We start from the raw sequence: 22524 nt of genomic DNA on the forward strand, positions 1-22524 counted from the left end.
AAAAAAAAAAAAAAAGAAAGAAAAGAAAAAACAATCCTGAAACTCATATGAAGCCACAAAAAACCCCAAATGGCCAATAGATTACTGTGAAAGAAGAAGTTGGAGGCATCACACCTCTTGATTTAAAATTGTATTACAAAGCTATAGTAATCAAAACAGTATGGTGCTAGCATAAAAACAACAAAAAAAATAGACCAATGGAACAGAACAGAGACCTTTGAAATAAATCCAAACATATACTGTCAACTAATTTTTGACAAGGGGAAACAAGACAACACGATGGAAAAAAAGATAGTCTCTTCAATAATAGTGCTGAGAAAACTGGATTTCCATTTGCAAAAGAATAAAATTGGACCCTGATCATACACTATACACAAAAATCAACTCAAAACAGATATGAGACCTAAGACCTAAATAAGACCTGAAACTATAAAACTCCTAGAAGAAAACACAGGGGAAAAGCCTCTTGACATTGGCCTTAGCAATAATTTTTGTATATCGCACCACAAGCCAGGCTACAAATGTAAACAAGGAGGATTGCATGAAACTAAAAAGCTTCTGCACAGCAAAGGAAACAACCAACGAAATGAAAAGGGAACCTACAGACTGGAAGAAATATCTGCAAACCGCATACCTGGTAAAGTGTTAATATCCAAAAATCAGTAAAGAACTCATAACATAATAGCAAAAAAACAACTCAGTTGAAAAATGGGCCAAATAGGAAATGACCAATAGGAAATGGGGAGACGTACATTAAAATAATACAAAGTAGCAGACATGTAGGATGAACAAGTTAGAGATCTAGTGTACATCATGAGGGCTATAGTTAATAAAAATGTATTGTCTTTGGGATTTTTGTTAAATCAGTAGATTTTAGCTGTTCTTGTCACACACAAAAAAAACTATGTGAGATGGTAGATATATTAATTTGCTTCACTATAGTAACCAGTTTAATATCTATATGTGTTCTTTAAGATCATGTGTTCAACCTCAAATATATAAAATAAAATTTATTTTAAAAAAGATAAGTTTGTCTTCAATCCAGAAAGAACCACTATTACCATTTTTTGGTGTTCCATTCCAAAATATTCCATGAATATACAGTTGTTCAATCAAATTTAACGTTAGACTTTACACTTGAACATTCAAAGCACATACGAAATTATAGAAAAGTATCTGTGTTACTCCCTGTCTGGAGAGCATAGGCTTCATCTCCACTAACACACACGCAACCAGTACCTTATACAGAGAGTCCTTGTTTGCCTTTAGTCTGACGCCATGGGCAAGCCTGAGTTGGCCTGTGGTCCGCATTCCTGACCAGGTGTCTTTCTCACCCACTGGTTTCAACAAAGATGTTACTGGGTTATAGAAGGCTGGGATGGAAACAGGATACCAAGTTCGCATGAAGACAATATCTGAAAAGAGAGGTAATTTACTTTAACATTTTCAAAAGATTCATATCCATATCGCGAAGAAACAAAGAAAAAAACCTTCACTCCAAACTTCTCTGCCTGGCTGCAAAGTATTTGAAGGGAAAGCTTGCTAAGGAAACTATTCTCATAGATCACAGAACTGTTACTGGGTGTGGCCAGGGGACTGCAGACACAAGGCGAATGGGCACACCGCATAAGACTGGAAGATCTAAGGCTGGAGCCGCTCAACTCTCTAAAGACCTGACTCTAGCCTCTAGAGACCTGACTCCAGCCTCTCATCACACTGGCTAGAGGTCAAGCATGAATGGTAACACTCTGCCCTGAACACTACTCAAGACACTCACCGCTCATCAGCAGTTTATCCTCAAAGCTGGCCCGGAAAGCGCCTTCTGGAGCTCGGAGCGCTTTCTTGATCTGCCCCCTTATCCCACTGACAGTTCGAATCACAGCACCTTCAAATTTGGCCACTTCCAAGGCAGAATTAAACATTCCCTATAGGTATAGTAAGATAAACACACACACACACACACAAAATCATATACTTTATGCTTTACTTCTTACTTCAAAGATACATACTTGGTTAAAGGACAAAAACAACTCACTGAAGGGTGATACAATAATCAAAATGTATTTGCCCCTGAAAGTGGAATTACTACCTCAAAAATACAACCCTTTCATTTCCCCCAAAATAATCATGTGGGTTCATGGGCATGCTCATCACCGCTGTCTGTGTGGAAGAGAATATCGAAGAGGGATTTACTGGACTGAACTGGCCTAGGCAGCCTTTGCTGGCGTCTCTCAGACTGGACTGCAGCTCAGATCCTTTTACTCAGGTGTATGCACTTAGAACATGAAAACAGTAAGATAAACGCCGGTGGTATTATTATCTTATATTGCAAGAACATTTTATGATCTTCCTAACTCTGTGTTTCTAATGGAAACATCCACACTAATGAAATTGTCAATAAATGCTGGTCAAACCACCCTCCCCAAACACTGAAAAACAGTACATCCATTTCTCTGCCAAGTTGTCTGCAAATGCTTTGTCGATTTTTCTGCTGAATGGTTAGACACACTTGTGATTTTTTTTTCCTTTGTTAACACAAATTTTAAAAGTAGGAAACAAAACCCAGTGGATAAAATGACATATTTTCAATATGACTTCTGTGGCAGTCTCACATGGAAGTCATGAGTAACAGCCTCAGTTCCTAAATAGCTGTTTTACTACTGCTTTCTTCTGCACAGTAAAGTAACAGAATATAAAGGAGCAAACAAAATATGAAGTTTATAAAAGATTTCAAATACTTTTCTAAAAACATGAGGCCCATATTTTAGAGGTATTTCATTCCTTTTATCAAACAATATGGATATTTATACATATGAGAATATATAGATATACAGACCTTAATAAATGAAGTGTTCTTGAAAATTTTATATGGAAAACCAGTTAGCTTTAATTTCTTCACAATTTTTATGGATTTATCCAGATCAAGGACAACTCCTGTGGCAGCTATCCGAAAATCAGGCTAACAGGAACCCCAAAATTTGAAAATAGGAATAATATCAGCAAGAGAAAAACTTCAATTCTATGTGACACAATACATTACCAAAGTGAATTTTACTTACAATTAGCTAAGAAAAACAAGAGAGACTATCTGAACTTGCAACTCAGTGGTCTGACAAAAGCAATCCAACAAGGGTGACATGAGGCCGGGCACAGTGGCTCATACCTGTAATCCCAGCATTTTGGGATGCTAACGTGGGCGGATCACCTGAGGTCAGAAGTTCGAGACCAGTCTGGCCAACATGGCGAAATCCCGTCTCTACTAAAAACACAAAAATTAGCTCGGCATGGTGGTGCACACCTGTAATCCCAGCTACTTGGGAGGCTGAGGCAGGAGAACTGCTTAAACCCAGGAGGCAGAGGTTGCAGTGAGCCAAGATCGTGCCAGTGCACTCCAGTCTGGATGACAGACTGAGACTCTGTCTCAAAAAACAAAACAAAACAAAACAAACAAACAAACAAAAAACCAAGGGCTACTTGAGTACTTTCCTGAGAGTGATTTCAGAGGAATGTTATTTCACTATAATGATTTATTTGGAATGAAATGGAAAAGAAAATGCAGTTGCAATGTTTAGGAAATTAAAATTTGGACCTCCAGGGCAGATTCCATCTGCTCATTATTCTGCTTTCTTCTCTGTTAAATGGGACCGATAAACCCTGCCCTGCCTGACTGGTCAAATGAAAATGGTGTGAACAGACTGCTACCCCAGCACGCTGCAGGGAGTCTCGTGTCTGGCTGGTCTCTGATGGCTCCTCACAACCTCATATAGTGCCTGGCACATGGTGAGCACTGCTTAAGGACTTGCTTAGATAAATAAATCCAAAAGATGCACAAAAATAGGAAATGTACCATTATAATTCTTCCACCTCCCCTCCTTTAATCCCACACCCTACTGAAAAGGATGTAGGAAGAGTAAAAGCAAAGGGAAATTTACTTTATATTAATAAAAATGAGTAATTTTCAACTTAAAAGTCTCATGTATATAACCCACATTCAGGATATATTTCTCAAACCAATCTGTAAAAGAAGTCATCCAAGATAGTTACCATTACGCCACTGACAGACTGTATTGCCAAGAAACCAGTTCCCTGTGGAGTGATAGGGCCTTAAAGGAAAAGCAAAAAAAGAAATATAACAAACCACAAATTTTAGATTCTAGTTTAACATACTGGATATGGACATTTGGATTTGGATATAGATTTACATATATACTCCAAACCACCTCCCTGCTCCCGGAAAAGAGAAAAATCTTAGGAGTGAAATTTTATGAAAGGAAAAGCAAAAAGCTATAATAATGCAGCTTGTAAGGTTTAATCTCAGCAACAGGCAAGTTATTGTCATCATATTTTACCCCAAAAGGCTGCTCCACAATGCATGTGCTGTGGGGTATACTTTAGAAGCCTTTGTCTTCCATTGTGGTCTTCGATATAATATAGTGGGATGGTCTGAAACCTCCTCCACCCTACAGAAAATATGATTGGATCTCGGGACTTGAGGATTTTCTTATACCAGCGATGTTTCTTCAGACGCATCTGAGGGGACAAGAGGGTAAGATGACTGATGGAGGGGAAATCCACAGAGCCTCAGGCACCAAATATGCAGCAAAGGGACCCACCTGCACGTATCCAACATTTCCCTCACTGTTGCCCAAGCCACCCAGGATAATGGGGTAATGGGGGTCAAAGTTCTGCACAAATTCACAGGGAACATTTTCAATCTCAACGCGGACGTACATCCCAGGTCGAAAACCCTCATACTGAACTCTGGCTTCATCATCTTGATCTTCAAATTCTGCGCGATTCAGCTATACATGACAGGAAAAAAAAATCAAACCCATATGCCATTATCTGTAATAAACATAAGATTAACATGAAGAAAGGAGCAATTTCTAAATAAAGGAACTATGGACAGAATTATGTAGGCTTTATCCTATTAAAAATACTACACATTTGGCCAGGCACAGAGGCTCACGTCTGTAGTCCCAGCGCTTTGGGAGGCCGAGGCAGGCGGATCACATGAGATCAGGAGTTTGAAACCAGTCTTGCCAACATGGTGAAACCCCGTCTCTACTAAAAATACCAAAATTAGCTGGGTGTGGTGGTGTGTGCCTGTAGTCCCAGCTACTCAGGAGCAGAGGTGAGAGAATTGCTTGAACCCGGGAGACGGAGGTTGCAGTAAGTTGCAAGCGTGCCACTGCACTCCAGCCTGGGCAATAGAGCGAGATTCTGTCTCAAAAAACAAAAAGCAAGAAACAAAAAAAAAACCCTACACATTTTACCTCTACAGTCTGCTCAGAATATGTCCCAACCGTTTTCTTCTCTGCTGCTCCAAGGGACAGCAAATGTAGATAACTCTGTGGAGCTCTGCGTGCCTGAACACTGGAAATGTCTCCAGTCCACACCTTCTTTTCTTCCTCTCCAAACAATTCTTTCACACTTTTCCCGTCTTCAAACACCCAACACCGCCCTCACCTCCACTCAGCTGATGGCTGTTTCCTGATTCACTCCAAAACCAAAAGAACCTCCATGGTCAACCCTCTACCAGGGTTTCCTCCCATATCCAGCCTTATCAGAGCTCTGACCTGGCCCATAGGGGAGCTATGTGTGGCTATTTAAATTAAAATTAATTACAATTAGGTAATATTCAAAATGCAGTTCCTCAATCATACTAGTCACACTGGAAGTGGTCCATATCAACCTGCGTCCAGGGTTACAATATTGGGAAGAACAGACGTGCATCTCCATGATCACAAAAGTTCTACGGGCAGCTCAGGAACAGATGATTTGTCCAGGCCTCTACTCAGGGCCACACATCACTGCCTCACTAGACACCATCCACTCTTCCTGGACTTTATTCCAACAGCTGTTCCCTCTGTTCCCTCTCTTATCTCAAAACCTTTTGATTCCACTTTTTCCACCAGCAACTGCTCCATTTCTCTGCTTCTCTCTGCAGCAAAACCCCACAAAAGTTTTCTGCAGTCACAGCTTCCAGTTCCTCTGCTCCCATTCTCCTACATCCATGAAAATTGGTGCTTGCCAAGATTGATGAAGGCCTCCACACTGAAGGACTCTTCCAGTGGTCAATTCTGCCTTCACCATAGTTAACATGGCAGCAGGGTCTGAACAACGCTTCGCCTCCATGTACAACTGGCTTCCCGTGTGCCTGCATGCTGACACTGCTTCTCCTGCCTGGGCACTGCTCAGGCCTCACAGCCACAGTCGCCCCATCTCGCCCATGCCAGTCTTGCTCCTCCCACTCACTCTACACTCACTCCTCGGCCACCTGACAACGTTAAGTGGCATCTACATGCTGAGGGCTGTACATCTAAGTCCCTGGCCAGACCTCTCTCCAGACCTGACACTCCACTTGTCTGCATGACACCCAGCCGACCCAAACATCATCTTCCCAAAGCTGCATCTGCAGAGGGTTTCCTATCTAACCTACAATAACCCATCCTTCCAGGAACTTCCAGTCACCATCCTCATTTTCTCTCACGCACCTCACATTCAGTCCACCAGGAAATCCTACTGACCCAGCTTCCAAATAAAGTCTATCCAGGTTTGACTTTGTCTCATTTCCACTGCCAGCTCTCTGGTTTGTGCCACCCGACTGATCTTTTGGCAGAGTGATCTGATTACCTGAATGTCTCTCCTTTGCTCAAATCCCTCCAAGGACTCCCATTTCAGAGTGAAACATTCAGTCTTTTCCAATGGCCCACAAGGCTCTAGGTAATTTTAAATTGTAAATGTTGTGAAGCAAAAACTTCATTGTTAGCCTAGTCATGCCAATCAAAGGTCAACACAGACTAGCAACCACAAAGCTAATGCCTAATCAGGAGATAGTTTTTTGACTAAATGAAGACCTAGATCTGTTCCAGCTTACACAGGCACTCCTGGCCTCACTAACAAGGCGCAACTCAGATGCTCACCATCAGCTGTACACGTTTCTGTGTCTGTCTCCTTCAGAGTGAGATCACCGCCTCCAGCAACCTGCTCAGCACCCCCAGGCAGGAGGGCCACACCATCTCCCTTACACTCCACATGTCCTTCTGAACTCTGACCAGGATGAGTTTTCAGAGCGCTCCTCCTGGGAGCTCTGGTGTGTCCATAAGCCACACGGGCCACTGATCACCTGCCATTCAAATCAGGGAGCAGTAATCGGAATAGGCAGCCAATGCTTGCACTGAAATGAACACACAGTCTCAGATCACTACATTGTAAAAGTCTCAAAAGTAGAGACCATGCCTCAGTCATTTCTGTTTCCTAATTCTTGTTATAAAATAGGTATGGATCTTTTTCTGGTGACCTTCTGACTGCAGAAACAATGAGCTCACTGCATTAATAAACACACTCACATGCATCTCTACCCAGGAGTCCAAATGAAAGGCACAGAAGCAGGATAGGAAGCAGAGACCCAAACAAAATCAGGGATTCCTGTGCTATGATAGTCTTGACAAGGGGCTGAGAGGAACTGAGGCTTTTCACCTGTGCTTGTTTCTGCATTTCTCCTTTAAGATCATCAAAATATGTGCTTTCTCCTTCATCATATTCTGCATCAAACATCTCCTTCAATTTTCTCTTCTTATCCAAATGCTTTTTCTTGGCACTTTCTTCTTCGTTGGGGTCAATTTCTTCCTTAAGTTCTTTCTCTATATGTTCATTCTTAAATTTCCAGAAGAAAAAATTTTGTGTATGTTTATGAAGGTCTTTTCTTTAAACATTAGATTTTTTAAAGTTTGATTTAAACAAAAATCTTAGCAAAATCTGTTATCACTATCAATAAAACAAAACAAAACACAACACAACCTTTGTCTCTGAATAACATGGTACTGCTACAGGAAATGGTTACATCTGCATTACAATTAACTGCCATTCCTTAAGCTGGCTGGGAACACAAACTAGAATAAAAATAACAGATGTGTCCCTCACGGAGATGCTCCCAGACCCTGTTCCAAAGAAATATTAGGGAGAACAGGGACTTCATTCTTTTAAATGGCACTTAAATTTAAGAAGAGGAGAATGACAGCAATGGTCGAATGTAAGTCCAAGAAACTAAGACTTCTGTGAGTGAAAAATCACAGTGGACTTGGCAAATGACTATGGCAAAAAGCGGTAGTAATTGTCATCCAAAACTTAACAAGTAAACAAGAAAGCTTCTCTTTGGTCTCCACATCCCCACCCTTTAGGAAGGAATCTATCCATCCAGTCTGCAATCTTCACACATCACAAGTAAGATTTGCATTTCTCAATGTGGGCCTCTCTCAGAACACAATGACCAAGAACAGCCAGCCACAGCAAAGTCATACCTGAGTATCAGGACCTGATTTTCCCTTGTGCACATCCCCTGTTTCCAAGTCTTCAAAGTCACCGTAGAGCTCCTCTGGGAAAAGAACACCCAAAGGCTACTCCCTGAGCCAGGCATGGGTGCTGCTGGCCCCACCCACCACAGGCCCACAGCGCACTCCATGTTCCAAGCCTCATTCTCACTGTTCCCGTCACCACACACACAGGCAAAACTGCACTAGGGAATGTTTCGTAAAACAATTAGTATTTCATCATCTGTTTAGGTAAACAAAATGGACCCAATCCACATTTCCACACTTCATGTCAAAATCCCAATCTCAATTTTTCCAGTGTAGATAATGGATACTCTTTTTTTTTTTTTTTTTTTCTGGATCGGAGTCTTGCTCCGTCACCCAAGCTGGAGTGTAGTGGCATGATCTCGGCTCACTTTAACCTCCGCCTCCCGGGTTCAAGCAATTCTACTGCCTCAGTCTCCCGAGTAGCTGGGATTATAGGCACCCGCCACCAGGCCTGGCTAATTTCTGTATTTTTAGTAGAGATAGGATTTCACCATATTGGCCAGGCTGGTCTCAAACTCCTGACCTCATGATCTGCCCTCCTCAGCCTCCCAAAGTGCTGGGATTATAGGCATGAGCCACTGCACCCAACCAATGGACACTCAAAAGACACAGAGGTCTATCTGTGTCCCCCAAATGAATAGTTCAAAGAGTGAATAGAAAAGCCCCACGGTGATACCAGCACATGTGAAAAGGAGTCTCAGTGTAAGTTCAACACAACACAATCGTGTAACACACCTAGGGGAAATCTTAGATTATATAAAACACAGCATTTAGATTAAGAGTAGAGCCCCAAACCACACCAAACCCATGGGAAGAGCTTATTCACTCCTTCATTCTTTCATTTGTTTTTGGAGCTCTGGGCTCAATTATAGTTCTCACTCTTAAAAGAAATAGACAAGTAAGGCTGCATGCAGTAGCTCATGACTGTAAACCCAGCACTTTGGGGGCCTGAGAGGCAGAGGTTGCAGTGAGCCATAATTGCGTCACTGAACTCTGGCCTGGGTGACAGAGTGAGACCCTGTCTCAAAAAAAGGAAAACAAAAGAAACAGGCAAGTTAAAACTCATTTGGGAGAGCAATGTTTAGAAAGCTATTAAAACATTTTCACATAAGGGCCAAAGAACCAGGTAGAAGTTATAATAGATAGGAAGTGCCTATTTGTAATAAAACCAAAAAAGGATAAAATAGGAATAAACCTAACAAGAAATGCACCGGAACTTTATTAAAAAAAAAAAAAAAAGAAGAAAAGCTTTAATATGCTACCAAAGGACGAAAGGAATAGCATCACCACCAACACTTGTATGTGCTCTCCACACCAGGCACTGGGTTAAATACTTGCCTAAGCTTAACCACATTCTTCAACCCAAGGAAATAGGTGTTGTAAATATTATCTACAGAATAATGATATGTTCTCATTTCAAAAGCAAGACTCAACTTCACAAATACGCCAGTTCTCCCTTTAGCACAGTTACAACCCGAAACCACCACTAAGGATTTCTGGTCTAGAGAAGATAACACATTATTCCCTCCTAAAAAGTGTAACCTAAACTCTAGAAATTATAGACAGGAGATGATCAATGGAGAATTCTGAAAGGTGGAAAGAAAAAGGCTGCTGAGAGACTCTAGGACTAGGGAGTGTATAGTGGCCAGGTGTCTCCTTGGACCTCATCCAATAGGAAGGTGACCCAGCAAAATAACACCATGAAGGCTCTGAAATTTAATTGTCAATGGAATTACAGCCCACAAAGTAGACCAGGACTTACAGACTAAACCGAAACAGGAGGACTGCCTGCAAAAATAAAAAGATTACATAGGCAGATGTTGGAACCATCATTGCTTATAACGGTCAGTATAAAAATGCTTCAACAAGCAACTACAAATCCTATGGCAACAAACAAAGAACTGAAAACGTCAGCAAAGAAACTGAAGAAGAATCAAATGGAAATTACAGAAATATAAAATACAGTAACAGAATTAAAAAAAAAATCTCTCTGGATGGGCTCTATTGAGTAAAAGTGGAGACGACAGAGGAGAGAATCGGAGAAGCTGAAACCTGATCAACAGAAATCACCCAGTCTGAACAACAGAGAGAAAATAACCTGAAAACAAATGAACAGAGCTGCACGGACCTGTGGGACAATAACAAAAGACCCCGCATTTATGTTATCTGAGTCCCACAGGAGACCAGAGCTGCGAAAGCATGCAAGTAACTAATTCCTGATGCTTCCCACATTTGGTGAAAGACATAAACTTACAGATTCAAGAAGCTGAGCAAACCTCAAAGTATATCAAAAGAAAGCAACACTGATTAAACTTTCAAAACTAAAAACAAAGATCAAAAAAGGCAGAATGCCAGCAGGGACACGCCAACTCAAATGCCAGTGTATTTCTCCTCTAAAATCATGGAGGCCAGAAGGAAGTGGCACAACATTTTCAAGTGCTTAAAAACAAAAAAACAAACAAAAAAACCTGTTGGCTACAAATTCTATATCCCATGAAACTACCCTTCAGAAATGACGAGAGAAATAAAGACATTCTCAGAGGAAGAGAATATAGGAATTTGTCCCTGGTAAATTTAGAAATGCTAAAAAGTGGCTACAGAAACACGTTCTGTCATTTCCACTACACAAAAAATTAAAACAAAAAAATCAAAATAAAAAAATGACTACAGAAAGTTCTTATGCAGAAGGGATGAATATGGGACTATGGGAGGAGGGACAAAGGAAAGACCAGAAATGTGGAAACCACACACTAGACAATCCACAGTTCTTAAAATCACATTTGACGACTCAAACAAAAACTATACCACCACCTAATGCTCAAGCCAGTGATTTATAAAAGTGGAAAAGGTAAAGAGACATAAATGCAAGGCAGGTTTCCACACTTTGAAGTGGTAAATACTGGTACCAGTGGACTACTATATTACAATATGCATATTGTAACATCCAGAGCAAACACTTTAAGACTATACAAAGAGATACATACAACAACATTATACAGAAATAGATGAAGATGGAGCTAAAAGAAAAAGGAAACAAAAAAACAATAAAAACATCAGACATAAGCAATTATGTAACAAAAAGCACCTTAAATGTAAATGGTCTAAATAAACCAAAAGACAGATTGATGGGGAGCCTATAATAAACACATGGCCCAACTAGATACTGTTCGTAAGAAACTTCAAACTCACTTAAGGACCTAAGTAGGCTGAAAGTAAAAGAATGGAGAAAGATATCTTATATAATCATTAATTTTTTAAGGAAGCAGGAATGAATATATTAATATCTCATGAAGTAGACTTCAAGCAAAATAATTTACCAGAGCTGGAGAGGGTCTTCGCTGAATTTTAAGATCTAAAATTTCCTATGCTGCCTTGGCATCTTTGAGCCTTACAGGGCCCCAAAGGCCTAGCCATGGGTTTTCCTGTTTCTGACACACAGCTCCTACCCTGCCACCCAGCAGGAAAGGCTCCCCACCTGACTAGTTCTTTTACCAGCCAGAGGAGCTGCACCTCAGCCTAAGAAGTTTCACTTCACCTGTCTGCCAGCCCATGAATTTATTCAAACAAGCCAATTGCATTCCCCCTCAGGAACCATTAGTCATTGTGCGCTCTTGTTACTACCAAGCCTGCCTGCCTCCTCAGCCCCCAGCCCTCACTCCGCTACAGAGTACGGTGCCCATCTGACCCTGTGTGACATTCAGTGTTCTCCTCCGAGCTGTGGGTGTATGTGACTAAAACACTGCTGTCAATCTCATCCATCCACACCAGGTGTTGTGTTCAGCCATCTCCTACACTTTAGGGCAGGGACCCCTCCTTCACCAATGGCGTGAAAAGGAAGTGACCATAACAACTGCTTAATGACAAAAGGCTTAACCCACCAAGAAGACATCTACTTCAACATCCTCCTCTCAGCAACTGTTAAAACGAGGCAGAGGTTGGGCGCAGTGGCTCATGCCTGTAATCCCAGCACTCTGGGAGGCCAAGACAAAGGATTGCTTGTGGCCAGGAGTTTGAGCCTGGGAAACATAGCAAGGCCCCGTCTCTCCAAAAAATTTTAAATTTAGCCAGGTATGGCAGCACACATCTATAGTACTAGCTACTCAGGAGGTTAAGCCAGGGGAGTTGCTTGAGCCTAGGAGGTCAAGGCTGCAGTGAGTCATGTTCGTGCCACTGCACTCTAGCATAAGTGACAGAGTGAAACTAGGCAGCAAAGGAGCAAGGATTTACAAAAGATCTGAACAGTCAACCAGCAAAATCTGACATCTGTACAACAGCCCACTCCCCAACAGCAAAATACATACATTTTTAAAGCCAATAGAAATCTACAAAGATGAAGTATATTTGGGGCAATAAAAGAAATCACAGCAAATCTAAAAGAATTCAAATCATAAGAATATGTTCTCAGAACATAATGTAATCAAGCTAGAAATCTATAACAGAAAGACAGGAAACTCTCTAAATACTTGATAATTAAAACAACATATTTATAAATAATGCATGGGCCAAAAAGAAGTCCCAAAGGAAATATGAATGAAAATACAACACATGAACATTTGTGGGGTACAGCACAGCAGTACTGAGAAGGAAATTTAAGCACTAAATGCTCACATTAGAAATGAGAAAAGATAAACCAATAACCTAAGAAACTTCAAGATGAACAAAATAAACCCCAAACAGAAGAATAGAAATAATAAGGGCAGAAATCGGCCGGGCGCGGTGGCTCATGCCTATAATCCCAGCACTTTGGGAGGCCAAGGCGGGTGGATCACCTGAGGTAGGGAGTTTGAGACCAGCCTGACCAACATGGAGAAACCCGTCTCTACAAAAAATAACAAAAAATTAGCTGTGCGTGGTGGTGCATGTTTGTAATCCCAGCTACTCGGGAAGCAAGTAGCTACTTGAACCAAGAGGTGGAGGTTGCGGGGAGCCAAGATCGTGCCATTGCACTCCAGACTGGGCAACAAGAGTGAAACTAAGTCTCAAAAAAGAAAATAAAAAAATAAAAAATAAAGGGCAGAAATCAATAAAATTGAAAACAGAAAAACAGAGAAAAATCAATGAAACAAAAAGCTGGTTATTTGAATAGAATCAACAAAACTAATAAATTTTACGACAAAGATAAAAACAGAGAAGACACAAACCAACAACATCACGATTAAAACAGGGGTTATCAAAAAGGCTCCCACAGCTGTTAAACAGTGTTAAGCAAATACTCTAAACATCACCCTCAGACTACTCAAGCTGGTCTCTTCAAGAAGGCACTCAGTGCAACTTCCACTTCCCTAACAGGACTTGAAATACCTTGAAAATCATAAACTACCAAAATTCAGGCAAGATGAAATAGATAATCTGAATCGTCTTATAACCATTAAAGACATAAAATTTGTAATTAAGAGCTTCTGGAACAAGAAATCTCCAGGCACAGATGGTTTCACTGGAGAATTACACCAAATATTTAAAGAATTCATCCCAATTCTATGCAAACTCTTCCAGAAAACAGAATAGGGAACACTTTGCAACTCTTTTTATGAGGCTAGTATTATCCCAATGCCAAAATCAGATGAAGACAGTCCCCCCACAAAAAGAAAACAAAACAAAAAAACCCACAGACCAATATCTCTCATGAATGAAAAAGTCCTCAACAAAATACTATCAAATGGAATCCAACAACACAAAAAGATTTCTATAAAAATTTTCACATGGCGATCTTTTCATAGTTCATAAGTGTCATGACTAGGTATTCATGCATGTATGTGGGATATGCCACCCTTGACCCTTGTTACAACATTAGCACATTAACCATCTGACATGAAAAGAAAAAACAAAAAACACACATATTTCCATATGTTGTATCTTCATTTTCATTCATGATCAAGTGAGAGTTATTCCAGGAATACAAGACTGCTTTGACATTCAAAACATTAATCAGGCCAGATGCAGTGGCTCCTGCCTGTAAACCTAACGCTTGGGAGGCTGAAGTGGCAGGATCCCTTGAAGCCAAGAGTTCCCTTGAAGCCAAGACCAGCCTAGGCAACACAGTAAGACCTGGTTCTACAAAAAACAAAAAATTAGCCAGGCATGATAGCACACACGTGTAGTCCCAGCTACTTGGGAGGTGGAGGCAGGAGGATCACTGGAGCACAGGAGGTCAAGGCTGCAGTGAGCCATGATCGTACCACTGCACTCCAGCCTGGGTGACAGAGGAAGACTGTGTCTCAAAAACTAAAAGGATCAGTGTAATCTATATCAAAAGAATAAAGAATGAAACCCATATCCAGATGATCATATCAAGTGACACCAAAAGGCATTAGACAAAATTCAACATCTAATCATGACAATAAATAAATAACAGTGAAAAGATTGGGAACAACATAGGAAGTCCACTCCCAGCACTCTTACTCCACATTGTACTAAAAGTCCAGTCACTGAATTAAGGCAGAAAAATTTAAAACAGAAAGAAGGCCGGGCGTGGTCGCTCATGCCTATAATCCCAACACTCTGGGAAGCTGAGGCAGGCAGATTACTGGAGTTCAGGAGTTTGAGAGCAGCCTGAGCAACATAGTGAGACCCCATCACTACCCCCAAAAAATTTAATTAAAAAAAAAAAGAAGGAAAAGCCATATAGGTTGAAAAGAAAGAAATAACACTGTCTCTATGTTTTCTACACAACTGTCTGTGTAGACAATACCAGGCAATCTACAAAGATAAAACAAAACAAAATCCTCCTACAACTAACAAATGAGTTTAGCAGGATAAAAGATAAACAAATGAAAATCAATCAAAATGAAATACTTAGGTCTAAACTTATCAAAACATATTCCCAACCAGGATGCTGAAAATCGTAATACTGATGAAAGAAATAAAAAACTAAAATGAATAAATATACTGTGTTCATATATTTTAATACTCAAAATAGAAAAAGATTCTCCCCCCAAACTGATCTATAGGTTTAATGCATTCCCTATCAAAATCCCAGCTAAGTTGTAGACATAAACAAGTTTATTCTAAAATTTATATGGAAAGTCACAAGCCTTGGGATAGCTTAACCAATCTTGAAAAATAAGAATAAAGTAAGACGAGTCACTCTACTCAACATTAACACCCACTATAAAGCTACAGGAACCTAGACAGCAAGGGTGGTACTGGCCAAGGGATTAACACATGAAGTCAGTGGAACAAGAGAACCCAGAAACAGATTCACACAAAGATGCTCAACTAACTTTTTACAAAAGTCAATAGCAATTCAATAAAATAAGTGGTGCTAGAAAAATTATTCAACCGCAGGCGAAAATACAAACCTTGACCTAAGCCTCATATCTCATAAAATGAAAAAATCAAAATGGATCATGGGTGTAAAGAGAAAACAAAAAATAGTATAAAACTTTTAGAAAACAACATAGGAGAAAAACTTCAGGATCAAAGAATAGGAAATAATTCCTAGACTTGATACAAGTTTCATATTCCCTAAAACAAAAAACAAAAAAACTGGCAAATTGGATTTCATCAAAAATAAAAACTTTTGCTCTGTGAAAGGCCCTGTTAAGAAAATGAAAACTACAGACTAGAAGAAAGTACCTGCAAATTACACATCTGACAATGGAGTTAAATATATAATGAACTCAACAGTACCCAACCCAGTTTTTAAAAGTGCAAAAAAAAAAAAAGATATCCCCAGACATTTTTTATCTGTATAGAAGATATAAAAATGCAAATAAACACATAAAAAAATGCTCACCATTATTAGCCACCGGGGAAGTAACTTAAAACCACAATGAAATATCACATACCTATTAGAATAGCTAGAATAAACAACAGTGAGAACACCACACATTGGCAAGGATGTAAAGAAATTGGATCACTCACATAATTGCTGGTAGAAACATCAAATGGCCCAACTACTCTGGCAGTCTCTTATGAAACTGTGCAATTATATGACCCAGCAATTGCAGTATTGGGCATTTATTTCCCAGAAAAATGGGAAGTGCATATTTACACAAAAACCTGTATACAAATGTTCATAGTAGCTCAATTCTAATAGGCAAAAATTGAAAATAGGCCAGGAGTTCAAGACCAGCCTGAGCAACACAGCAAGATCCTGTCTCTATAAAACAAACAAACAAATAAAAAAATATTAGCCAGGCACGGTGGTACATGCCTGTAGTCCCAGCTCCTTGGGGGTGCTGATGTGGGAAGATTACTTGAGCCTAGGAGATCGAGGCTACAGTGAGCCAATACACCACTGCACCCAGACTGCACATCAGAGCAAGACCCTGTCTGAAAACAAAACAAAACAAACTGAAAACAATCCAGCTTGATCTTGGATGAATGGTTAAACAAACCAGTATATCCATACAATGGAACACTACTCAGCAACAAAAAGGAATGAACTATGGTATATGTACCAACTTGAATGGATCTCCAGGAAATTATGTTGAGTGAAAAAAAGCCCCTCACAAAAGGTTATAGACTGTTATGATTCTGTTTATTTAACATTCTTGAAGAGGACAAAGTTGTAGAAACAGAAAACACATTATGGTTCACAAGGGAAGGAACTGGGGGCTGGGGAACAGCAGGGGCGTGGGTATGTTTATAAAACAGCAATTCAAGCAATCCTTGTGATGGACCTGCTCTGTATCTTAACTGTTGGTAGACACACAAACCTACACATGTGATAAAAGAGCACAGAAGTTTATACACACACACGTAAAACACACACACAGGTAAAACTGGAAAAATCTACATAGGATCAGCAGATTGTATCAATGTTGGCATCCAGGCTGTGACCTTGTATTATAGTACACATAGTATACACAGTGCATATATATAGATAGTGCTATAGTATAAGATACAGGAGATCTCTCTGTATTCGTTCTTACAAGTGCGTGTCAATCTACAATTACCTCAAACTTAAAAGTTTAATTAGGAAAAAACGTACCACAAACTTTTCTTTTGGAAATAGAAAAGGTGTTTCTTTTTTTTTTTCTGAGACGGAGTCTCGCACTGTCGCCCAGGCTGGAGTGCAGTGGCGCGATCTCAGCTCACTGCAACCTCTGCCTCCTGGGTTCAAGCAATTCTCCTGCCTCAGGCTCCTGAGTAGCTAGGATTACGGGCGTGTGCCACCATGCTCAGCTAATTTTTGTATTTTTAGTAGAGACGGGGTTTCACCAGGCCAGGCTGATCTCAAACTCCTGACCTCGTGATCCGCCTGCCTCGGCCTCCCAAAGTACTAGGATTATAGGCGTGAGCCACTGCGACCAGCCAGAAAAGGTGATTCTTAAGTTCACGTGGAAAATAAGCAAAATCAGGACAAAGCAAGGATGTTTACTTTGACTTCTAATCCACACTGTCCTGGAAGTTTAGGCCAGGGCAGTAAGACAAGAAAAATTAAGTCATCCAGATAGGAAAGAAAGAAAGTAAAACCACTGGGATCTATCTCAGCCTTTCTGTAGATAAAGAGAATCCTGCTTGGCTCCCAGAACCATCCCGCACAGAAACTGGGGGAACCATATGAGATTGGACCAGGGTGAAAGGTCAAAGCAGAACTTGGAAGCCCAGGCAGAACAGGAGAAAAAGCAGCATAAAAGAAAAGAATCCTTGGGGTAGTAAGAAGTATTTACTTAGAAAACCATGAATACTGTTTAGTAAAGTTTACCCCTCCCCTCCAAACACACACTTGAGGTCAGGAGTTTGAGACTAGCCTGGCCAACGTGGTGAAACCGCGTCTCTACTAAAAATAAAAAAACTAGCCGGGCGTGGTAGTGGCTGCCTGTAATCTCAACTACTCGCAAGGCTGGGGCACGACAATTGCTTGAACCTGGAAGGCAGAGGCTGCGGTGAGCTGAGATCATGCCACTGTACTCCAGCCTGGGTGACAGAACGAGACTCTGTCTCAAAAAAAAAAAAAGAACAAACAAGTAATTTAGCAAGATTGCAGGATACAAGATCAATATAAAAAAATCAACTGCATTTCTTATATATTAGCTATACATAAATACAAGTTGATATGAAAATAAATTGCTGAGAGTGATATAAGACCTGTATCCTGAAAACCTTGCTGAGAGAAAGTAAAGAACAAGATTAATGGAGAGTTACTATGTTCATAGATCAGAAAACTCAATGTGGTTAAGATGTCAATTTTCCCAAACTGTTTACAAGTTCCATGAAATCCCAATCAAAATTGCAGTGGGCTTTTTTATAGCAATTGACATGTTCATCTTAAAATTTATATGAAAATGCAAAGAACCTAGATTAACCAAAACAACTTTGAAAAGGAGACCAAAGTTTGAAAAACTACCTAAAGTTAAAAACTACCCAATTCCAAGACTAATTATAAAGCTATAAGTAACAGAGACAGTGTTGGTATTGGTACAAAAATAAACAAATACATCAATGGAACAGAACAGAGAGCCCAGAAATATGCACCCATAATATGGCCAACCAATACAGCGCAATTCAACAGGGAAAAAAATAGTTTTTCAGCAGATGGTGCTGGGAAAAGTGGATATCAATATGTCAAAAGGAACCTAAATCCATACCCAACACCCTATAAAAAATTAACTCAAAAAGAATTATAGACCTAAATGTAAACCTGAAACTGTAAGACTTATAGAATATATGAGACAATGTGTAACATTGGGTGAGGCAACGATTTCTTACATACACTATCAAAAGCACAGTCCATAAGAGAAAATTTTGGGCAGGGCATAGTGGTTCATGCCTGTAATCCCAGCACTTTGGGAGGCTGAGGCGGGTGGATCACCTGAGGTCAGGAGTTCAAGACCAACCTGACCAACATGGCGAAACCCCATCTCTACTAAAAATACAAAAATTAGGCAGGCATGGTGGCAGGCGCCTGTAATCCCAGCGACTTGGGAGGCTAAGGCAGGAGGATGGCTTGAACCCAGCGGGCAGAGGTTGCAGTGAGCCGAGATCGCATCACACTCTGGGAGACAGAGCAAGACTCCATGCCCCCTGAAAAAAAATTTTTTTGATAAATTGACCTACACCAAAATTAAATACTTTGCTCTCTGAAAAACACTATTAAAAATAGAAAAGACAAGGCACACACTAGGCAAAAATAATTGCATATCACATTTCATACAGAATTTGTATCAAAAATACATAAAATTTCTTAGAATGTAACCAAATTAAAATAATGTGCAAAAGATTTGGACAGATATTTCATCAAAGAAGACACAGATGGCAAATAAACACATGAAAAAATGCCCGATACCATTAGTCACTAAAACTTCAAGATACCACTCTACGCCTAAAAGAAAGCCTACAATTTAAAAAGACTGATACTACCAGGTACTGGAAAAGATGTAGAGTGAAGCAACCGGAAGTCACATAAAGTTATGGTGGCAATGGAAAATGGTGTAAACACTTTGGAAAACAGTTGGGTAATTTCTTAAAAACTTAAATGTGTACCTATCATATGACCCATTTAGTCCATTCTGAACTACTTATTTACCCAAAAGAAATAAAAGTGGTGGTTCATATAAAGACTTCTACAAAAATGTTCACAGTGGCCTTACTCATAATAGCCAAAATCTGGAAATAATTATTTATTAACAGGTTAACAGATAAATAAACTGCTATACATCATACTATGGACTACCCATTAGCCAACAAAAACAAATGAAGATGCAACAGCATGGATGAATCTTGAAATAATCATGCTGAGTAAAAGAAGTTAGACAGAAAAGAGTACATACTGTAGGATCCCATTTCGATTAAATTCTAAAGGGCACAACCTACTGAATAGTGACACAAGGCAGCTGAATGTACCTCGTGATGGAAGAGGACAGGATGGAGGGTTACACAGTGGCGTAAGGAAACTGTGAGGGTGATAAATGTGTTCATTATTTTGATTGTGGCGACAGTATATTCACATATTAAAGCTTATCAAATTGTACACTTTAAACACTGTAGTTTACCATCAATTATACCTCACTAAAGTGATTAAAAAAGAAACCCACCACACTTTCTTTTGAAAATAAAAGACGATTCTTAAGTTCCTACGGAAAAAACAATAAGCAAGTGAGAATAGTCAGGAGAACGCTTAAAAAAGCCCCCACCAGAACATAAAGAGAAAGAAACTGTTGAGACACAGTTTTAATAACTGGGGTCTTAATAACATGATAAAGCTACATAGAGTACCAAATTATAGTAATAATAAATGAACCAACAGAGATCAATGATATTAACCTGAAAGCCCAGACCAAAAAAAAACAAACAAACATATATATATATATATATATATATACAGAATACATTCACATACTACAGACTAGGCACAGTGGCTCATGCCTATAATGCCAGCACTTTGGAAGGCTAAGGTGCGAGGTAAGGTGCGAGGACTGCTTAAGCCCAGGAATTTAAGGCCAGCCTAGGCAACATGGCAAGACCCCCATCTGTACGAACTATTTAAAAATTAGCCAGGCATGGTGGTACACATTTGTGCTTCAAGCTACTTAGGAGGCTGAGGGAGGAGTATCTCTTAAGCCTAGGAGTTTGAGACCAGCCTGGGCAACATATAAAGACCGTCTATACAAAAAAATTTAAAATTAGCTGGGTATAGTGATGCAAGCCTGTGGTCCTAGCTACTCAGGAGGCTTGGGTCTGCGACGCTGAGGCTGCAGTGGGCCGTGACCACACCAAAGCACTCCAGCCTGGGTAACAGAGCGAGATCCTGTCTCAAGACAAAACAAAAAGAATGACCTTCCAAAAAACCATGTGGCAGTTGTAATCCATAAAAATGACTCAATTCTAACACTTATGAATCTATCTTACGAAAATAAAAAGCGTGAGCCAAGAATTATTTCAGAGTTGTTCAATGTGGAGTTCTTTATAAAATGAGCAAAGTACAGAACTACTTAGATATTGAAAAAATTATGACTTCAATAATGGTATGATATTTAAATAATAAAAATGAAATCTTTGAAAAAATTTAATGACAAAATTTATATAAAGTACATCACTTAAGCAACCCTCCTGTCAAAAATTACATAAAGTACAACTAAAAACGTTTATACACATGATTTTTGAATGACTAGAAGGAAACTGTTGAAGAGCTTAACAAAGGTTTTTTATGGGTTAGTAGAATTCTGGTATGTTATGTACTTTTCATTCTTAATTTTCTACAATGCATACTACCTTTATTATGAAAAGAAAAACATAAATGCCATTTGTATGTATTTTTCACATCACACAAAGTCTATTTTTAACAAACACATGATTAAAATTTATGGAACGTTTCTCACTTTTAAGGTCCATATGTAGTAAATCAGTTAGCCAACTGAGAAAATAAGATCATCATAAAAGGAAAATCCAGAATATTACCTGGCTCATTACTCCTGTCTGAATTCTCCAAAGCATTTCACAAGTGACTATCATTTTCAATTTGACTATTATCTAAGATACAGAAGAAAATAAAGTTTAGAGAAGCCAGTGTTCCTGAAGAACCCAGCTCTTCACTTACCATCTTCTGCTAAGACCTTGGCTGCATCTTTATCATCTTCCCACTTTCCAGTCACAAAGCAATCTCTGATACTGTTCATAACCTTACGCAGAAAAGTCAGCACTTAGATGAGATGTTCCAATCACTGAGCAAAACAACTCTAAGAAATGGCAGTAGGCAACAACTTGCCTTTAAATATTTCCCACCTTCATGTATATTCTCATTCCAAATGAGCCCAGGAAATAACTTTACCTTTGATGGAGACAGTATAACCACAGAGATAAAACACATTAAGCAGCAGATAGGGAAAGTATTAAATACTACTAGTCTACTAACCTCATAAGTAAACAAACAGATAATTACTAATTCAACTAATTTTCAATTGTATTAAGGTTTCTAAGGCGATGCAATGAGACAGTAGTTTACAAAGTTGGTCTTGCTATTTGTTAATCTAAACCTGTCTGTTTGAAAACTTAATTCCTATAAAATGGGAGAAGATATTTGTAAATTATGTATCTGATAAGGGACTTATATCCAGAATATATAAACCACACATACAACTAAGTAATTCAATTTTTGAAATGGTCAAACAATATGAAGAATATATACAAATAGCCAATAAGCACATGAAAACATGTTCAGCATCATTATCAGGGAAATGCAAGTCAACACTACAATGAGATACAACTTCACCCCCTCTAG

General features: G+C 39.5%; 1 protein-coding gene across 2 annotated transcripts in view; it reads right to left on the reverse strand.

The window, feature by feature from the left end:
- Window positions 1-22524, reverse strand: part of BMS1 (BMS1 ribosome biogenesis factor) — a 47505-nt gene that overhangs the window by 6601 nt on the left and 18380 nt on the right. For both annotated transcript variants that reach the window (XM_011953807.1, XM_011953806.1), the window contains exons 13-21: window positions 21844-21925; window positions 8304-8377; window positions 7483-7659; window positions 4614-4802; window positions 4350-4530; window positions 4045-4103; window positions 2837-2959; window positions 1778-1925; window positions 1240-1415 (exon numbers count right to left, since the gene is read on the reverse strand). In XM_011953807.1, coding sequence (XP_011809197.1) covers window positions 1240-1415; window positions 1778-1925; window positions 2837-2959; window positions 4045-4103; window positions 4350-4530; window positions 4614-4802; window positions 7483-7659; window positions 8304-8377; window positions 21844-21925 — 1209 coding nt within the window. The remainder of the gene's footprint in view (window positions 1-1239; window positions 1416-1777; window positions 1926-2836; window positions 2960-4044; window positions 4104-4349; window positions 4531-4613; window positions 4803-7482; window positions 7660-8303; window positions 8378-21843; window positions 21926-22524) is intronic.

This window comes from Colobus angolensis, unplaced genomic scaffold, assembly GCF_000951035.1.
Source record: "Colobus angolensis palliatus isolate OR3802 unplaced genomic scaffold, Cang.pa_1.0 Scaffold370, whole genome shotgun sequence".
NCBI lineage: Eukaryota > Metazoa > Chordata > Mammalia > Primates > Cercopithecidae > Colobus > Colobus angolensis.